The 21,961-nt window shown below is 34.1% G+C and overlaps 1 protein-coding gene across 4 annotated transcripts in view; it reads right to left on the bottom strand.

Annotated features, from left to right (window-relative positions):
- The window catches only part of TBC1D5 (TBC1 domain family member 5), a 315,508-nt gene extending 294,153 nt beyond the window's left edge, over window positions 1-21,355 (bottom strand). Inside the window, exons 1-2 of one of the 4 annotated variants that reach the window (XM_085307503.1) lie at window positions 21,279-21,355; window positions 1,393-1,454 (exon numbers count right to left, since the gene is read on the bottom strand). In XM_085307503.1, the coding sequence (XP_085163629.1) occupies window positions 1,393-1,454; window positions 21,279-21,283 (67 nt within the window). In that variant the 5' untranslated portion in view covers window positions 21,284-21,355. Of the gene's footprint in view, window positions 1-1,392; window positions 1,455-6,827; window positions 6,848-16,449; window positions 17,299-21,278 lie in introns of those variants that run through there. The other 3 variants (XM_085307502.1, XM_085307504.1, XM_085307505.1) reach the window with 3 other exon arrangements.
- Window positions 21,356-21,961: the final 606 nt, after the last annotated feature.

The raw sequence follows: 21,961 nt of genomic DNA, 5'->3' as shown, positions 1-21,961 counted from the left end.
GAAAATTTACTCTGAGTCAAATTCTGATCTGAGGTACCTATGTCAAACTCTGTGGAATGGGTACTCATATATGAAGCCTGAATGTGACCCCTTACACTGTCCTTATACATTTACTCAAGGCTCTTCAGAGAAAAAGACTYGTCTGCAGACCTTTCTAAGTGGCAGAAGACAGCAATGCAACAACAGGCTTTGCAACAATATGCTGTGAGGTAAGAACAATTCTTTGTGAACACAGAACATAACAGTAGTTTACATGTAACAACACAGAGATGCTGAATTTTTGAAGTTTATAAATTCCTACGCATGCAAAAAAACGGAGAAAAAAACGTAACTCATCTGTCACTCTGACACGTATCTCCTTCTACATCTAAAAATACCATCATTCTTCCCAATACATTTAAAACTTTGCTAGTAAGAAGGAACCCTCAGCAAGAATTATTAATATGATTCTATTATTTTCTTATTAACAGAAGTTAAATATGTTAGTTCAGCTATCAAGAGGCTCATTAAAAAGCATCCTTTTTTATTTTGACAAAGATATGTGTAGTAAACTTTAAGAATAATTAACTAGTAATTAACAATGTGAAAACAGAACTGTTTCTATACATTTTAAAGTAGACATTTATTTTTGTTCCTTAAAGGTCACTCATTTSATCTTGATACACCTATGAAATAATAGAAGCAAAAGCTAAATAAATAGAAAAGTAATATTAAACCAATATAAAACTAAACAAAATTAGTATCTACATGGTAAATTATTTTATTGAAAACTGTCTATGGATTCTGCAAAGAATATACTTTTGCCTTAGAGCTAGTACTTTAATTTTCAAGAACCAAGAAAGAAAAAAAAAATCAAAACTAGTCAGTAACAATGCAGCGTCGAAAAGCAATAAACTCAAAATTAAGTTATAAATAATTTAAAGCATGTCATGAAGATGTATTAATAATTCATCAGATAAATAATTTACTAAATAATCAAATAAATAAATAATGAAATACATAAATAAATCAGCAAATAAATAATTCTGCAAAATAACCTAAACAATAAGTCACTAAAACAAATGACAAACCTGCAAAACTACAATGATTTTCTAAATTCTGATAGTTTTAAATAAACAAATGTATATAAACTAGATCAATCTTTGGTGGATAGAGAAATATTTTTCACTGCTATTGGTAAAATCCTGATTACACTGCACAAGGATACAATTTTAGATTTTACAAGACTGCAGTTTTTTTCCTTGTAAATTATTAACATGATTGCTACAATACATCCTGTTCTGTATTTTACATGTAGTCCCTTTAGTAGCTCATTTTTCCCCCCAAAATGAAWATCTTCTTACAACATTCTTAATTCACTTCCCCCCCACACACACAAAGTGCAGTACTTACAATAGTGCAATAGCCTTCTTGGTTGTTCCCTTACTATCTTCTGCAAACCTTCAGAAGTTTTGCTGCAGGGGGAAAACAAGTAGAATAACCTTAATTATTACAGATGGTATCTCATTCATTAGTGGATGACAACATTTTATTTGAAAGCACAAGAAAAGCTGTTTTATAATTCTACAAAGCAACTTAATGTGAAACAACCATTATAGTTTGCAGACTACCAGAAGTTTTTAGAAGTCTTTGGTGGAACRGAGTTCAAGCAGACTGAGGCCTGTTTCTTGTATTTAAACTGACACACAATCTGTGCAAATTGGCACTAATTCAGATGTAAAGACAAACTATSAGAAGGACAAAACACTTGGCTGACATCTAATGCTATCCTTGATTTTTGAAGTTCATAGTCCTTGGAAGAATACAATGAGACCATTTAAAATCCACTATCTAAGTGCATTCATAATTTAATTAGAACTCTGCACTCCAAAGCCAACACTGCCACCACAAAGGTCAAAACTCACTAATCTCTTGAATCAGTTTACACTCTCTATTTATTTTAATGAATAACATTGACAGTCACCACAGTTTTCTTCAAAGCAATATTCTGTAAATATAGCGTTTAAAGAAATGTGCCAGAAATGTAATCACATTATCAATTTTTATCTGTACTGTCTAAAAGGAGGTTTCTTTGCTTCCTTCCATAACATACATTATGGGAAACAGTGAGATGTGGTTTTACAAGCCACATCACTGATATGGATTCTTGATCTCTTGTATGAGAGCGTGAAATTATCAGCAGCACTGGTGCACATTTACATTATTTTTACATACTCTTTTGAATGACCACACAACAGAACAAGTACTTCATTTCCACTGTGTTGATTTTTCTTGACAAAACATGAATTATATGCAATGGCATATAATACAGAATGAATGCACCACACCTGAAGTTACTTTACAATTATATGGGGGTTTTTTGCCATTTGGTTCAAAGGAAGTCAGTAAGCAGTGTTGTCAGGGCTGATAAGATCTGAAATGGGAATGGTTTTATTGCATTTCAGCATTTAAAAGTATAAAGGACAATTTACTCTTAAAACTACCTTGGCACATTTTATTTAACAAGTCTCAAATTCTCTTTAGGGATTTTAATACGGAAACACTTTGCTTAATCATAAATTTTATATTTACCTTGGCTAAATACCCTCCTTTGGATAGACTGCCATGTTTTGTCAAGAAAAATCAACACAGTGGAAATGAAGTACTTGTTCTGTTGTGTGGTCATTCAAAAGAGTATGTAAAAATAATGTAAATGTGCACCAGTGCTGCTGATAATTTCACGCTCTCATACACTCATTTCAATTTGCTTTAAAAAGGACTATTCCTCCTGGCTAAATATAGTCATCATGAAAAAACRCATCTCCCTTTTGAGCTAATAATATTGCAAGCCCCAAAACTAAACAGTATGAAAAACTTACATAATATTTTAAGGAATCTGAGACACCTCTTTCTCAGAAGCTATTTTTGTGAAGTATGACAAATGAGACCACATTTYTTGCCATGGTGTTCTCTTTCACTTCTGAGATCTGAGAATGACACTTCATTCCCACCTGCATATCCCCAAACACAAATCACAAATATCCCTTTTTTAAAGTAATGGATCATTGAAAATGCACTATATACCTTCATACATTAAAAGATTTTAAGGATTACTGGGACATACAATGTCTAGGAATGATCCCGAGATTTTGGAATCATGGAATCAGACTTTCTGTAGAAAATACCACTAACTCATAGATCATTTTCATTCATCTCCAGCTTGACTGGCTCTGGCAGGAAGGTGCTATCTCATTACTGAGTTATAGTAGACCTAAAAGTGTAATTATAGTGGCGGACGTCTTAAAAATGTGTATTTTTTTCCTTTTAAAATCTTATTTGGTTTTTAAGGCTTTTTGTATATGATTCCAGAACTGACCTCCTCACAGTAATACCTTTTTGTCAATTAGAGGGCCACCGTTCTCTGCTTAAATAGACATGTATATTACTTAAAGAAAGGATGCCTCAGAATACAGCCAGTGACCTGAGAAACAGACACTTTTGCCTCTTCCACAATCATACGCAAATTCCATCCTAGACAGGAGGTAAGTAAAGAAACTGAATTTGAGTCCTTTCCTCAGTTCTGCCAGCTGGTTCGCTTCTCCCTACATCAATAATCATAATATAGTGTTATGCCTTTACTCAACAAAGCATAGGAAACACTGGTCAATGGAAGGCTAAAGCAAAACACAGTGCCATTCCAGTGTATTTTACAGACCAAGGACACCAGAAATAGAGCAGTTGTGTGAGTGCGGTATGTACCCCGGCTGAAAAGTAGACTGCTGCAAAAAGGCAGTTGTGTTGCTGCTGGTACTCAGATTAATTTGGGTAATAGCAAATTTCTTTCTGCAGGTACTAATTAGATCAAAGGAGGTACACTGTTGCTTCTTCCACTTGAAAACTCATGAAATACATAGTAACCAAAGGAAATTGTAGAAAGAGATAACTATTTCAAAATTTAAAAAATTTAAGACAGGAAAAAAAAAGTTTTTAAATGTTCAGAAGCAGAAAAATGGGGACAGAGATACCAGACCGACATGTACTTAATAGTAATACAGGTAATGTAAGGTTCCAATTCCTGACTGTGCCTCAGATTCCAAGGATTCTACGAACTGTTACGAGTTACATGGCATATTTTTGCATTACACATGAAAAAAAATTTTTGACTGCAGTCATTTATTGTATTCAGGAACTTAAATAGTATGCAAATCTTTTCAAGGCCAGAAGCCTCACTCCACTTTGCCACACTTTCCTCCCCTCTATTACAATTCATCAATTAAGTTAAAAATTATCCATTTAGTCCACTTCATATAGAAAGACACTTTTGTGACTTAGGCCACTATTTCTTTAGAATTTTTGTTGTATTTCTATTACCTGTCTTACTGATTTTTCTTTTATTATAAAAAGGAATAAAAGTGTTTCTGATACATGCTGCATAAGTCTAATTAAAAACTTTAAAAGCAATCCAGTTTTATGAACAGTTACAGTATAGTTTTGAATATGCTTTTGGCAAGAACTCTGAATATTTCTTGAATAAATTCTTTAACCAGCTTCTTCCAACTGTCTCTTAGTAAAATAACAATTAAAACATATAGTAAAATGTCAAATTCCAAAGTACTGAATCAACTGCTATCAATACAACACACAGCACTCTTGGCTGTTATGATCCACATTTTCTAGTCGATTTTTAGATAAAAACAAGCAGATTACTAGCAACGGTTTATCTAAAATTCCCACATGTACAGAATGCCACATTAAATATATGCAAATCAACCTCCTTCTCCTCTAGTTTTTTTGAGCTGACAACCCATATGACCTGAAGCCATGGTTAACGATTACAATTATTTGACTTTCATATTTATATAATCAGTCATCAGATATGCATGTTAATTGATTTCAACAGATAGTTTTGTATTCTAATGATCAACAGTAAGCCCACATTTTTGCTAACCCCTTGATTTATAAAAAGATAAAACTTTTTCACCATTAACCCTTTGTCAGATTGATATGCAGTATTCACCATAGACTTCTCCATAATATGGAATCTGGAACTATTCCCAACTATGAGATCTTTATTTTGGTAGCAAAAACTGATTTTCCAATTAAAGATACTTCTTTTGTGTTTAAAATACAATTATTGTATTATTTAAACACTGCATTTTCTATTCAATAGAAATGATGAAACATTAACACTGCTTAAGTAAATGGACTAAGCAAAGAATTAATTTGTAATTACTTCATATGTACATTCGGCTATTTAAGGTTCCTTCTCCTTTTTCGAAGAACCTTAATATCGTACCTCTTGATTCTTAATAAGCTCTCAAATGTCATATACACAATAGAGTACAGCCCTAAAGTTAAGAGCCTTATTTCTCAAGTAATACGCTTTCTGCAGTAAAGAAGGTTTTAAGGCCGAAGCATTCAGTAATACTTTTTGTGATGGCAACAGAGGAATCAGTCTTATTTCTTTACATGGCTAAAAAATGATTCTTTCCAATTACATGTTTATTTCACACACCCTAATTATTGAAGCATCAAATTCCAAATTATGAATTGCACAAATCTGCACACAAAGAAATACTTTGTAAGTTCACAGAGTCTGAAATCACAGTCTTACATAATTAACGCTGGGCTGATCTTTCAGGATAGTCATATAAAATAGAGTGACTATCACAACTTGCTCTTAAAAACATCAAATCAGGTCTTATTCGACAAATAAGCACTCTCCCAGTTTAGGCCTTCATTGTCACTGGACTAAAGGTTTATGCTTCAATTTTTGTAAAATTTTTGTAAAACATCAGTAGCCTCACTCCTTTATCAGTATATTTTAATACCAGTATGGTATTTTAATTTCTGCAGAACACATTTTTTCTATTTTATATAAATAATTAAATTATTAGTTAAATAATTAAATGAATAATTAAATAATTAATTAGGCCTATTTATCTTTTATCCAGGTGAGCACCATAAACTCCAAACTCTGCTACTAATCTCTTTTTGGCTGTCTACTCCAATTAATTTCAAGCAAAATGGATCCATTATGAGATTTTGAGATACATACTCCAGAAAAGCAGCGCTCACCTCAGATACAGAATGCTGATTCACGTTCCTGTCATGTATCACAGACAGAAGGAACTTTAAAGTTGTGTTACTGTGATCTTGAGCAGGGTTATTACTCTCGGGTTTAACTGACCTTTCTGGTTTTTCAAAAGATCTTGATTTCACATTGAACATTATGAGAAAGGTATTAAATGTATGACAGCATTCTGTTACTTAATTGTTTTTCCTTAATCTAAGGTCAGGCAACTGCTGATAATGCAAATAAATTCAATTGTTCCCTTACTGAACTCTTAGTACTCAAAAGATCTTGATTTCACGCTGAACCTAATGAGAAAATTTGGGAGCTGGCAGAACCCATCTCACCTGAATCTCTCAGTTCTAACTCCATACGTATCAAAGCAAAAAAGCCTCTGGCTCATTACAGTGCAGTGCTACAAAATAACCTCCACCTTGGAGAATGACTATAGTGTTGTTGGTTGTCAGCCCAAGAAAAATGCAAGGTTGAAGTTAAGATTTTAAAGTTACATGCAAAACTCCAATAGCAAAATAGCAGGAAATAAAATGTAAGACAAATACACCGAGATGCAGCCCTATGTATGATGTATATACTAGTTGTGTAATGATCTAATAAACTTAGCTATATATCATAGTTACTAAAAATGCTTGATGTTTATCACTTCTCTTCTGACTTTACAGTATTAGAAATTACAGACCTGGTCACTTCAGCTATGGAGAAAAGTAAAATTTAAAAACTGCAAAGCACGAGCTGACTAAGCCAAAGGAGGGTTCACCTGACTCACAGGTACAGCATCTCCATTTGTGTTACAACTGATACCAACATTTGGCCAAGATGTCTGAACCTAGATTAAGGAAAAACAAATTAAGAAAACAAAATACTATTGTTTACAACTCACAATTTTAAAGTAGTATGTTAATATACCATTCATCATTAAGAAGCTCAGTGATTAGAAGTCGTATATGACTACTAATATTCACTGTACTTACTAAAAAACAAGAGGAGACAAAAATAGAAAGCAAACTGGTGACATCTTCTAATGATGACTTTTATGTGGAGAACTAAGATTACAATAAATTCCAGATACAGTTAAAGCTTAAATTAAGGCTGGTATTCTTTCCAGTAGAAAGAATATCAATTAAATGCATTCTGGGAAATGAGAAAATAATGTAACTGGAAAAAAATCATGAGACTATAACACAAGTTCAAATATAAGACAAACAGGAGTCATTCTGAGGAGTTCAGTGATGGATGCTAGCATGCAGATCGCTATGGACTGTTTAGATCACTGAAATAAGGGGATCATGAGAGGGAGAACTGAGAAAAAAAGTCAAGAAGCTCTATACCTCAGTGCCTCAGTATCCAACAGTTTAATCTTTGTCACAACAACGGAACTGAGATCAACAACATACAGAACACAGTGTTCACTATACTGGCCCTGTTGCACAGTTAGATGTTCTTTCGCACTATTTTTAAGGTGGAAAATGAATATTTTCCATATGGAAATGGATAAGAAATTTAACACAAAAGGCACTACTCCTTGCTGTAACTCCTTCAGTGCAACTACAAAAATATTACTTTAATAAATGTTAAAAGCATTACGTATTACAGAAGGGATATGATCTCCTTTGAAACTTGGGTTTTCAATCAGTTTTCATTTTCCTCTCTCCTCAGAAGGAACTGAAAGAAGCTGAGGCTGGCAGTCAGTATACTGGTTGATCACATTTTGTTACTGATATTATTTAAGGTATCAGTTCTTAAAAGAGGAAAGCATTTATCAGACACTACCATTTAGAGGAAAATATAATGACATTTAAAGGAACTGAACTACAAATGACAGAATTTGAACAAAATCTCAAGGCTCTCAAAAATGAAGGAGAGTGAAAAAGCTGAAAACTGGATCAACATGAGCTCAATCAGGTAGAGCCTACTTTGTGGTTGTATATTAAGATACTGTCTGAAAGCAGAAGAAACCTCATCTGAATGTTAGTCTTGCAGCCATGCCAGAAACTCACTAAGCTGACACCAGACTATACTGAGTCCCCCTAAGCTTGACTGCCACCTTTCCTAGGCATTATATGTCTCTATCCTAAGGTGCTCCTATATGATTAAAAAACATTGAGGATAAGGAGTTTCTATTGTCATTGATGTAGAAAATACTGCGTTAACAGTATTTACCAAATACCGTAACATTTAATGATTTCATAACTCACTGCATAACATCAAGAAAGAAAAAAAATGTGTTATCTAGCAACTGGACCAGTTCCGTACAGCTGTACAAATCCACTGATGGTGCAAGGCACAGGAAGAAAATGCCCAAAAGGAGCACAGAGGAAGAAGGAAAGAAGCATCACTCCTTTTGACGACAAGATGATGACAAGTCTACACAAAGGCCACCCTCAACCATTTACAAAACCACATTCATAGGCAGTTTGTGAAATGGAAATCCTTACAAAATATAGACAACTTACAGGATGTTTTACTTCTTCCAACACCAGCTATTTTTTGCATCCCCTAGATCTCACTGCACTCTATAATGGTGGCTAATTTTCACTTCATTTATTATTTAATCTGAGAAATAGATTATTAACAGCAGCAACAGTTGTGTACAAAACTGACCCACTACTTTGATGTTCCTCATCTATGGTAGGGCACATAATTGCTCTCTCTCTTAAATGCCTCTTCCCATATGTGAAGACTCCTGCTGAGATAGCTAATGTCAATGTCATTGGGGGAATTACTGCTGGTAGCACGCAAATGGGCAAAATACAGAAATCTCAGACGCTAAAAAAAAGAAAAGGGTATGTAGTTTCTCTTAGAACAAGTGAACATTTCACACAGTATCATCAAGTTAGTGAATACAAACTGCAGCAGAAAACTGCTGCAAATTTTCAACCTTGTTAGTAGACAGATGAAGAGGATGTAAGCATCATCAGTGAAGAACAGAATTGCTGCATTTTATTTTAAATACACTTAAACTCAACATTTCAACTTAAATACTTAAGAATGATTTTATTTCATACACTTTACATCCCTTGGTACCTGAAGCTGGAGATCCAAGTGTAAAGAATATTGAGTTATATTAACATCATACTAACTATAGTAGTTCAATTTCAACAAATTTCTCTGGGTTTTTGCATACTGCTGAACAAATAACACCGGAATTAGCTTACTTTTCTTAGAGGCACTATATAAGATTATTTCTTAGTCTCTTCCTCTTTGATTTAGTACACCTCTTAAGATAATTTATTAATGTTTTGGATATCTCATTCATCATCCATTATTACTGGTGTCATAAATTAGAGGAACGGAACAAAGCACTGGACTATACACTTTTTCCATATTCATCAATAAAATAACCACCTCTGCTAGCAAGCAGTGTACAGAAAAAGGGTCGGTATATCCGCTAGACTGAAAGTGGTACCTTTTTTTGAATACCTTAAACCCTAAAACAGATCAGATTTATAGTACAATATGTTATTAGTGAAGAATAAATTAGTACTTCACCTTCAAATATAAAAGGATATACATACACATGGTCAGCAAAAAACAAAACTACGTAGTAGAAACTGTTATGCCCTATAAGCTACTCAAGCGAATTAGAAGGCTGATAATGCAAGTCTTCCATAAAAACATAAATTAATAATATAAAGTCATACTTTTGCCAGTGTACTACAAAATAGTAGAAAAGGAAGAAAAGATTCAACTAACATGGCAGCATTGTACCTCAAAAAGTTTCTCATGTTCTCAGAAGACAAGTTACCTAAACTTGTCTTGGGAAAGCAGCAAAAAAGTAGTACTTTGCCAATTAACTTTTTTTATTTTTTATTAAGATGACCTAAACATAAAGAACATTGGAAAAGAGGATTTTGAAGATTTCAGAAGATTTTCAAAATTGTGATCGTTAATGGGCATCCTCATCAGTTGTGTATTATATAACAGCATACATACACGCATACGTATAACAAATAAAATGTTTGGGGGAAGACAGAATTAATGTTATTATGAGAACATTAACTGATCAGTTTTTTAAAAGTGTATAATGTCCACATTAAATTACATGTTTTACGTAAGTTCGAATATTTAAAAATTCACTTTTTGTTATTCTAGGCAACAACTCTGTTGATATGGTTTGTACACATTCACTGTTTACGTTCCTGTAAATAAAAGGAAAACTTTCATTATACTAAAGGAACATTTTACACAAAATACTGCTATTCCACTAGCCTCTTTCTAACTATTATATGAAGAAGTTTGAGCCAGGTCTAGTAACTCATTAGATCAGATACTGAAGAATTTTAAGTTATTATAATGAGAGAAGATTCCACATGCTAGATTTAAATAGAGTAAATGCTTCATATTAGGAAGTGTATATCTAATTTCTAAAAAGGGAAGAATTAGCTGTTATTTTTTCTTTTAGTAGCATTATAGATTAGGTATTTTGGACTCCAATAATGGAGTTGAAAATTTTTCCAACTAAATAAAAGTGCTTTTTTTCATTGTGCTAACGATAAATAAAGACTACTGCTCATTTCCCTAAAAACTCTACTTCCTATGTAGGACCACTGCTATTTGAGTGGTGTTTAACAAAACTGATGATTAAGAAAACATACTTTTTAAAGCTAATTCAACTAAACACATATATACACAAGCGCATTTTTCTTATATTTCATTATCTTTAGAATTATTAATGAAACAGTTTGGTGGACTGTGTATGACATTCGCCTATAGTTAAAATTACCAGTGGGATACAAAAATGAAATGACCGATACGTGAGTTGCCACTTTTGTTAGCCTCCAGTTTCATCAGTTTTTGACAATGATCATGATACCTGTTACTCAGTTTATAAGGGGAGCTTACAATCAAAAAAAACCTTTGTCATTACATGACTAAAAATAGGTGGTGTTCCCTTGCATTCAGGTATCTGCAGTTAGAGTATTCACAGAAAAGTGGAGGAACAAATCCGTCCTGTGCTTGAGAGCAGCTATTTACTCTCACTCTCGTCTCTGCTCCACTTCGTACAAAATGTGCATTGTCAGTGAAACAGAGTGAGATTTATTCTTTTTCCTTATGATTAAGGTATTCACCTTGCAGGTAGGTTCCCTGAAGTCCATTTATAGCCTCAGTGAATTTCTAATTTATACGACAGGAAGCTGTATTAGACAGAAGACAGTAGGTATGTCATACCCAAAACTTCCAGCTATTACAAGATAAAATTACAAGCTAAAATTATCTCTAGTACAGGAACGACATTATTGAATCTGRTCTCCCATGACCCACATGAATGCTCTAGCAACTGAAGCAATATACCAAACAAAAAAAGCAGTGCCAGGACACCACTATGTCCTCCTGCAAGTTTCACCAATTTAGTTTCCAAATATGTGGGATTTATTTCTTTCCTCTTCTTTTGACTGCTGAGTAGAAAAGTTACATATGGAACGRTTTCTAGAACTTCAGTCAAGGAACAGTCCCTACTGATTTACCTTAGTAACAATTTTTTTTAATGTATTGTACTCCAGTATGTTAATCTTGGGATGCCAGGAAGGTTTATCTTTTCCTCATCTTAAGACTTTTTTTTTTTTTTTTTTTTTAACTTAAAACCAATACTCAACTGAAGGGTATCTAAAATTATCCAATATTCATGATTTATGAGACAAAGAAGCAAGTAACCTATTCTCTAAGCGAAACATATCATTTCACCTGTTAATGACAGATTTCAACATTAATTAATGAATATGTGAAACCACTGAAAACTCATGGAAATATTGCTTTAACTTACCCTATACTGAATCTAGAATACAAATCTGGCAAATTTCCTCAAATTATGCCACCAACGAACAATAAATTACACAGTGACTAGAAGTTATCTACCAAGAAGCAGACGAAGATAAAGCTTGTTTGATTAGAAACCAATGGAATCTTGAATCAACCATTTTATTTTTATCACTGATTTTTTTTTAAGTCACTGTCATTAAAGATGCTGACAAGCAAAACAGAATGTCCTATCTTCTTTTTAACATCAAAGGGGCAGAAGGCTAGATAGGATCATTATCTCCAAATATTGACTAACGTGGCGGTTTTAAGRATCACCATTGTTATGTTTCCTAATTCTAGAAATAACATGGAAGTTAAAGCTTGGCTTCTCAACAACATACTATGCTCTACGCTCTATCAAGTACCTATTCATCGGCGGGCACATATTTTTAAGCCCTATATATTAGAACATAAGCCTGGGTATGGGAGTGTGGTAACACATGAGAGTGGACGGGAGACATTAGAAAACTGGTACACTAAAAGCAAAAGTAAATATATATATATATATGTATATATATGTGTATATATATATATATATATATTTTTTGGAAGGGGAAAGGAAAGACAACAAGGTAGAGTAGAAAAGAGATGTACAAGGAGTAAGAAATCTACTAACCTATTCTTTATGTTGTTGACCGGAAATACACATGGATTTGCAACTACCTAACACATTTGTGAGTGTGAAAAAAGCCAGGCAGGAAGTTCCTAAAACAGTGACTACAAAGCACTGGCTGAATGTGGAGGACTGGAAACAAGACAGAGGAGATGGCATTCAAGAGCAGGCAGAAGCAGGCAGACAGGTAGCTGCAGAGGGCAGAAGCTGATACCATCACAACTGAAAACACACCCTTCCATATGGGGCAGTGAGACTCATCTCCCCGACACAATCATTCCCAGTGAAGTATACAGTTATGGAGTTTACTACAGCTATGAGATTTTACAACTATTAAACCAATATTATCAAATTCGGAATCCATTAGAAACATACTACAAATCGTCTCAAAGAAATAAGGCTTGTTTACTCCTCATTACAGTGTCAGTGAGTCAAACAGTTGATCTTAAACAACAAAAGCCTGACAGACGAAAATGCCGCCAGCACTGTCACACACGTGCAAGAAAAAGTCAAGGCTCAAATGACTGTGCTGATCTTTGACTGAAACTATAAAACAAATCGGTCAAAACAAATCCCTTCAAAACCAAACATAAAACCACAGCCAACAATAAAAAAACTTTAGCTTTATTCCATAGTAATTTTGTTTAATGCCATTAAGTTTGGATATTCTTAATCACAGTAAAATGGCATTAACAAGACAAAGGTACTGACCAAGGCCCATAAAGAACTATAGGACTGCTTAATCTTACTTTTCCTACTGTCACCTAAAAGCCAGTACTAATCTTTACTATTAATAGSTATTTTAAAGCTTTAAACTATACCAGTTATAGAATATTTTTCCTCTACTATCTAAATCTGAACAACTGTTCAGATTCGCTCACTAAATTCCATGTTATCCATATTTTATTTCTCACATGGAAATTTGATTTCCACCCACAAGATTTCAAGATAAAACACTTCACTGACACAGATCAGAATCTAAAATTCATTCTGTTAAAAAAGTAATAGCCTTAAGATACAATATTTCATGTTCTTATTCAAATAATTAAAAATACCCATATTTTCTGTTTAGAAGTTATMCTTAGTCATCCTTCCTGAACTCCTGATTCTCGGCATTACCTCTGTTGCCTACATAATTCTGTCCATCCTTACTTCACAAACAACTTTAATTAAAAAAAGCCTACATTCACTAAATCCCTTTTAGTTTGTTTTATTTATAAGATTTCTGCTGTTACTCATTAAAAATCAGATCTAGCAACATTTACTTTTAAATTTTAGATATAACATTATCTGAAATAAAATTTTAACTCACATCAAGTAAACTAATGTCAACATTAGTTGCATCATAACCATTATAGAATAATAATAGCAGAAATAAACAATTAATGAATAGAAACCAAAGTAGAAACAATGGACAGAAAATAGTTTAACTTAGCTGACTGGTACACAATCTTTGCTTTCCACTTCTTAGCTCCAGTAAATTTATCTTGATTATTATTATATTAGTCATTTCAAGTTTGGTTAGTTGTAGATCTTTCCATCACTAAAGTCAGTAGTCAAGTCATAGTCATTCATGACTTTGAGTATAGTCCAATTTTCCTTTCCTGGAAAAAACTGTGGGCAGCCTGAAGCCTAGGATTTCAACACTTGACTTCATGAACTAAGTGCTTACTCTGCAGGAATCCAGAAGGTAATGCATTATTTCACTTAACCATACTAGCACTTTATTATCCATTTTACATAAGAACMTATAACGATAACAAGTGTATTGTTTGACATGCTGCAAAAACACATGGGCAACCAACAGATATTTCGTCTGACCTTTGTCAGATGAATTAATTTCCTTAACAGAGACAAACGCCTTTAGAACAGCAAATCAAGAAAGCAAAGATATCCTCTCAAATGCTAGAAAAAGCTAAAGAATATATCTTGTGAGGAAATGAACTATACTTAAATAATAACCTGCACTGAAGTAGTTCTCCAGACTACTGTTCAAGCTTTGTTTTCAGTCATGTACAGTATCACATGCAATACTTTACAGTAAACTAATTTCATGAAATCATACGCTTGCCAGAAAGTTACGGCATTATTTTATTTATTATTTATAGGCTACCTATCCAGAGTGCTTGCTTGCTCTCTGTTACATTTTAACCTTAAATTTCCAAACATAATGTAAGTAATGCTTATTAAAAAAGCAAAAGATACCTTGACTAATAAATTCAGTTAAAGCCCAAAATCTAAACACAAAGCAAAGTCAGACATGAACAGCACRAATAGTGCCGATATAAGTTTTATACATTGTACTTCCCAATCTACTGTAGTTTTACAGAAATACATCAACTTGAAAAATGTAATCTTAATGTTCTTTAACATTTTTGATTATGAGGGATCACTTTCAGGATCAAAGGACATAAACTATGAATACCAATTTCACATGATCTTAAATGTAAACAGAAATTTGCTGCAGGCCAGCTCAGTTTTCTAGTCACATGACAAGACAATATGAAGATTGCATCTTTCAAGGTATCCTAAGATAGTTACACTGTTAGTCTGGGTCACTATTCTATAACCCTGGTTAGTGATTTGCCCTCCTTTATTCCACATGCTGAACCACAGACCCTTAAAATAAAAATTTTCGATTCACTGACTGTAAAACACGAAAAGTGTGTAAACTTAAGAACCACAACTAAAAGAGTAAAAGTTCTTAATAAAATCAAATCAAATTTACTTTTATTCCTCCATATTTAGTAACTTCATTATGCTCCTATGGTGTGAGTCTAACAATGAACCATTTCACCTGGTCTAATAAAAGACCATCTGCATAATGTGGTCTTTATCCACACTACGCACAAATCAGTCGTTGAGGGTAGTAAYGCCTTAACTGTTCAACAAGGTGTCTATACAGTTTATAAAGTTTAGTAAATATAATCTGCCCTTATAGGAGAACTCTGGTGGACTAAGGCAGCACTAACAGTGTGCGAGAAAAATACCTAAATAGTGAGGAATCACAGAATAGTTATTTTTCCTTGTACACACATACTAACACTGTTCTAGGAGTGACAGCTGTTTCCTAGCCAGAATGCTCCAGATAGCTTTTTAGGACCATGATTTACTGAAAGTATTTAAATTTCAGAAATAATTTGAGCTAATATGTGTATCTATTAGTTTTGTATATCCAATTTAGAATTCTAAAATGCTTATATGTATTCACAACATCTTTTGTATTGGTCAGGTATCGAAAAGCTACCAGTATCTATTACTGATTTATGAAAGAGAGGTAAATAAAAATGAAAACAAAACCCAACCTAATTCATTTTTCATAYTTATTCAAAAATTAAGAGAACAGGTGGTACTTGGAGACCTGATTTCATGGACTGTCATAACTCAGATACTGTTAATGACACAAGCATATATGTGAAGGTCCAACATAGCAGAATGGTCAAATGTGTGTGATATTAATTGTTCATGAATATTTCAATTAAAGAACGAGAACAGCCTTTCTTAAGTCATAATCAGTTGTCCTTGTACAAGCCTTATAAAATATCAAAAAGTAGAAATATCAGATGCGTAAAGAAAAAACTCAGGGCAAACAGAGAACTCAACTTTGGCAGAACACAATCAGTAATCAGTCAGCAAAACAAAATAAAAGTGATTATTCTAAGAAATGTAGAGGTCATTATCTCAGGCTTTCACTGTACCCATTAAACAGACTAAATTCAGATGTAGCCATTCAAATTCAGTACAGTTGTTGGTTTTGTATTTATTTTTTGTTATATGCATTTCTTTTACATTCTCTGCCAAACGTCAGTGGTGTTTTCAGGTGTAGGATTTGACAAGGTGTACAAGCAGGCAGAGAACGAGCAACCTCTAGTGCATCACCAACTACTCCCCCACCCTGCTCCTGGGGAAGGGCATTTCAAATGAAGGTTTCACTGGGCAGAGGGAAACAGAAGTATAGCTTGAATCTCACCTCACCACAGTCATTCCCCTCTAGACCTGGCGCAGATGAATCCCTGCCATTTCATCACCAGTGTCCACCTGTGTCACCAGCCAAGGGCAGCTGTTCCAGCCGGCGATGTCAGATCTCCTGCATTAGTGAGGTCACAGAGAAATTCTCCCAGAGACCTTGGAGAATAGTCTCAGCTTGGCTGAGCCTAGAGGGAGGTCATTTATTTTATTTTTTTTTTCTTTCATCCCAGTATTAATAACATGATCAGTCCTTTCAGGACTACAGGACTACTGTAACTTATACATGCCCTTGGATCCAGTACAATCAGAACCACAGCAAATTTAGTGTTAGAGATGACAGATTTTAAAACGCTGAACTTTGAGGCCAGTCTGTTAGACAGGACACTACAGAAACAGGAAGAGGCAGGATGACAGACCTTGTGCTCTGATAGAAGCAGAGAAGAATGGAGAGCCCTTTCCTGTATCTTTCACCTATGAAAGATAACAGACATCATTTGCACTTTTTCTTTTGTTTACATGTACACGTCATCAGAAAGTCTACCTGCATTTTGGTTTCATTTCACTGTCTGCCATCYTTCACCTGGATCTTCAAGCCAATATATTATAATGGTGGCACAGACTTCAAGAGGAACCACAGTGAAGCCTACCCTCAGCCTCAGAAGAGGCAAAAATTCACATGGAAGGARAAGTATTTTGAAACAACCTGTCCAAATAAGGAAATTGCAAAATGTATCTCAATAGTTACAGGAAGGAGGTCAGCATATCAGAAGGGACTAGACAGAAAAGCACAACATTCAGCGGATGCTATAAACAGATCTAGCAATTAACCATTAGAAATACATTACTAGCTGCTACAATAGAATTCTGGAGTTGACACATTTTGGTTCCTTTAAAACTATGCAAAATGAACAACAGTAAAATTACCATGACCATAACCTTTCACCAAGCAAAATTCTTAACTGTATATTGAAATTAGTTTCAAGTCAAATGTCAATTAATTTATTGTTGTCAGTTCCTGATACTTCTGAATGATGAAATCATTGCAAACTGCAGCTCAGTTTAAAGATAAAGGCTTTAAATTCTCTCACAGTTGAAGAAAACAAAACTGATGCTCAATCTTTTATTTATTCTGAAGTTAATCTGATTATTAATTTTAGAAAAAGTCTGGTCAGGGTGACTTGAGAAGCATTAGTTACAATATAATACCATCAGTTAGAGAATTRCTGGCAACCTAAGCCTTTTTAATAGAGGGGAAAGTGCGGATAGTACACAGCACACCAGAAATGTCAGTTTAATATTCTACTACATATATTTTTTTCTTTTTAAAGAARACTGAATATTTGAGAAAAGAAATCCTTGGCCRCTTTTTTTCATCTATCAAACACATCTTTGTCACCATCTTCATCATTCAGATTCAAAATGAGATGATTTTCCTCTACTCCTCTTCATCTTCCAAAACACTGGACCATAGCTGAAACCTTGGGTTTTTTCTTTATAAGACCCATATATGTAAGATTCAACCTGTCTACACAGCTAAAATTCTTATTTTTGCTCTCATCAGTGTAATCCATATGGCCTCCCTACCAATCCATGCAGTGTGCACCTCTAAAATATTCATCACACTGGTTGCCAAGATCTTTGCCAACTGTACACTGTTTTTAGTGATCCTTTCTTCAGCAAATTTACACCACCTTTTTTTTTTTTTTTTTTTTTGTCCAATTCTTATCACTGTGCATCATTTTAAAATACTCCAACAAGAGCTTAGTTAAAACCCTGTAAAGGTCTACTTTTTTCTATTCTACAAATGCAGTTAGGCAATATAACTGCCAACATACCTAAAACTAACTCCTGTTTTACTAGGTATCTTTTAYAAAAAGAATGCATCTTTACTGCAAGCACTCTTTTCTTCCTTGCCCACATTTCCTTTCTATCTTACAACTATTTCTGTTGCAGCTAGACATATTTGCAACTTGCAAACAGAGCAGATGAGTTTGTCATGTACAAAAATCAGGCAAAAGGTTAAGACACATACGATGTAATAAACAAAATAAAAAAGAATAATGGTCCTTAAATATTTATGAAAGTTTCTGTTTTGCTCAGTTTGGTTTTATTCCAGTTTTTCAAAGGTGGAAGTACACTAGGTTCTTTAAGGTTCAGGAAAGTCAAAGGCTATGAGCATTAAGGCAGACAGACTACAGAGAAACAGGTAAGAGGAACCTGAAACAAATGTTTAGTGTTTTTTTGTTTTTTTTTTTTTTTTTTTTTTTTTTTTAAGGCAAATTAATAGGCATTGAATAGCACTGTAACATTGTAAGCATCTGAGCTTACAAATTCACTGCTGTAAGCCCTTGTCAGCCCTTCTCCCCTTCCCATTCTTCTTTTCTAAGCTTGGTGCGGTTTGAGCTAGATCTATTACTTCTAGAAGGGGACGGTGCAAGTCTGAAGCTACTGAGAATAATGAAAAATGGGAGAGGATTACACAGGATCTTCCTGGAAGTTACCTTCAAACACTGGCAAAGGACTATGACTATCTGCATTAGGAGATGTCTCACATGCTCATGAACTAAATGATAAACAACAGCAGCTCTAGAAATTGAAGTGCTGCAGTCAACTTACGAAAATTACAGCATGAGTCTATTGACATACTTTTATCCCAATACAGGTAGACTGTTACCAGGAGTAAAATGATGTTCATTTAGCYCACACTTGCCCTCTTCTCCATAAGATTATTCACACTGGAAATTATAACTGTGACTGATCATACACTATTACTGTAAATTAATGTAAAAAAACTTGTCTCACCCAAGCTAAGAAACAGTATCAGGCATGCTCTCATTTCTGGCCTATACCAGTTTTCAACACTGACTTATAAGTAGAGCTACATATTCTTCTTCTAACACAGAAGAACTTTGACTGTTTGTGTAAAACCTAGGAATATTGTAACAAATATGTATAATGTTAAAAACAAATCGTAGGTTTCTCCCATGACTGAGGTTGTAGAGCCAACAGGAGTGCTATTAAAGTGACACAGCATCTCAGCCAGATCTGGAATAGCTGATAACGCCACTTGGTCATTCTGTAAGGGTCCCTCAATCCATCTGAGCTGTCCGTAAGTCAAAGTGCAGCTTTGTCCAGTAATAACAGCTGGGGCTGTTCTTTGCTTTTCCCACTCAGTTTCACAAGGATTGTACAACCAGATAAATGGATTCTGCATCTGTGGGTAAAAGCAGAACTCTACAAGGTACATGTTTGACACCATCACACAAGGTTATTAAAGATTAATAATAAAATAATCTGGTCAATATATGTTTTCATTTAATCTCAGATAGAGAATTCCTCTCACTGCACCCTAAAAATGTGCTTAAAGCTCAAGATGGGACAAAAATCAGTACGAGGCAGGAACCAGCTTTTCTACTTCTTCAAACAAAAAAAAATCTTTAAGATATGTAAAACCAACAACTAATCAAATTGGTCATTGATCAAAGGAGAGATACAAAAGCAGTCAACTGCTGGATCCACATCCAGTTCTGGAAAAGCAGAATTATAATAATAATAATAATAATAAACTTTTACAGTGGGCAATCAGCTGCAAATGGGAAAAGTACATCCTGCCTTTTACATAACTCATTCTGACTATCCCTTTAAACTCTGCCCAATTCCCTGACTTACAGTCTAGCCTCAGCTGTCACCTTGCACCTGAGGCAAACAGTCTTCCAATCAAGCCTTGTGGGCAGTATAATTAATAAGATTTGGGGGCACTGCACAAATTCAAAAAACAAAGCAGCCTTCTACTAAGTGAACTCAATCTGGTCTATGCCCTGACTTCAAAAGGGGATCTTCTGAAAAAGGATACAAGTTCCAAGTGCAAAATATCCATACTCATCATATAACTAGAGTGAGGAAAAAAAATAATTTGGTTGTTGGAATCTTCAAAAATCCTATATAGAAAATGAATTTTTAAGTTCAAAACAAAATTAATTACCTCAAAATGAATTTATTTTACTTAATTTACCAAGTAGCCACATAAAATTCCGAAGGACATTTCACACTGACAACAAGCACTTTTCTGGAAAACTGTGAAGTCAATTCAAAATAAAAATATGGAATTTACCTTCACTAACAAAATTTTCTCTATTATTTTCTTTTTTTGTTGTGTTTTCAAGACACTGACTTTTGATTTAACTCTGAATGTTTTTTGTGCACAATAAATACACCACTGATTTGTTTAGAAGCAATCTTTTCACTGATTTGGACATCAGTTTTTTCTGAGTACAGAAAGCCACAAACTTCCTGCTTGTTGCATTTTCCTTTACTGTGCCCATCCACTGTGCCCTCATACAGCTAGGAAAAYGAAATTTATGAAAGTGCAGATTTCTAAATACTCCAAGAATCTTGCACATACATTTTCATGAAGCAGCAAAACTGACAGGGCATAACACATACAAGTTTTATGTATAAATGTGAACAGGTCAAATCCTTGGCCTGTTAGCCTAGACTTTTTAATGCATTGTGCATAAAGATTAAGGAGTACAATGCACTTCAGGAGGTATCAGCACAAGCAGCACCTGATATATTTTTCAGCCTACTCAAAAAAAAAAAAGGCCTAGATATAGTACTTGAATGTATTAACTTCTCTCCACACTGTGTATATTATGTATATTATTAGCACCATAGGCATATGTGCAAATGATGTATACTAAAAATGAGTCAGGCTTAAAGGAGGAAACACTATGCTATTGACTCATTAATAATAAAGTCGAGCAAAGCTCCCTCTTTTTTTCTTTTTTTTTTAAGTATGTGGTTCCAAATGAAATAACAGGCTGTACTTACTGCATGTTTCCAAGTCACCATTCTAAAAATGCATGAAAGCTTTCTAGAAAGTGGGGCAGGCAAATAGGCATCAGTACCCCTATAGACCCAGTCTTCTCACTGCAGAAATTAAGAACCAAATTATTCCTGCTGCACAATTATCAAAAAGCGTTTGCAGCTTTAAAGAAAATCTTTACATTAAAAGAAATATAATCCTAAATATTTGGTTGTATTCTTCCTACAGCTATTAGTAGTATTCTCCTTATATCCACTCTTTCTCTGTACTTTTCAAATGTCTTTTATATAGGTTACTATTTAAATTGTTAAATTGTCTTTTCATTTCCATGATTTAATAAACTTGTATGATTTATTAAATATTTTACAATGTGCTCCTGAGTTAACTGAGATAAGTAAGGTATTATACAATCTAGGTTCTAACTGGAGCCTTCCCACTGAGTTGCTCTTTGGCCTTGAATAAGTTGCTTTCCTCACACTGAAAATGATTAATGCCACTTTCATTTACAGATGTAAGGCTCTACAAAACTAGGAAGTGTTAATCATGAATAATCTAGACAGAATTCAGTCAAAAAGATACAAGAAATCAAAAGCACCATCTAGACCTTACATCTTCTTATTCAGATTTATAACAACTTTTTGTTGATATATCTAAAGCACAATGGATCAGAAATAATCGTGCACACTGC

Source organism: Rhea americana, unplaced genomic scaffold, assembly GCF_003343005.1.
Source record: "Rhea americana isolate MKP2758 unplaced genomic scaffold, rheAme1 scaffold_26, whole genome shotgun sequence".
NCBI classification, from domain to species: domain Eukaryota; kingdom Metazoa; phylum Chordata; class Aves; order Rheiformes; family Rheidae; genus Rhea; species Rhea americana.
Note: the sequence above shows the minus strand (reverse complement) of the source record. Positions and strands in the feature narration are given on the sequence as shown.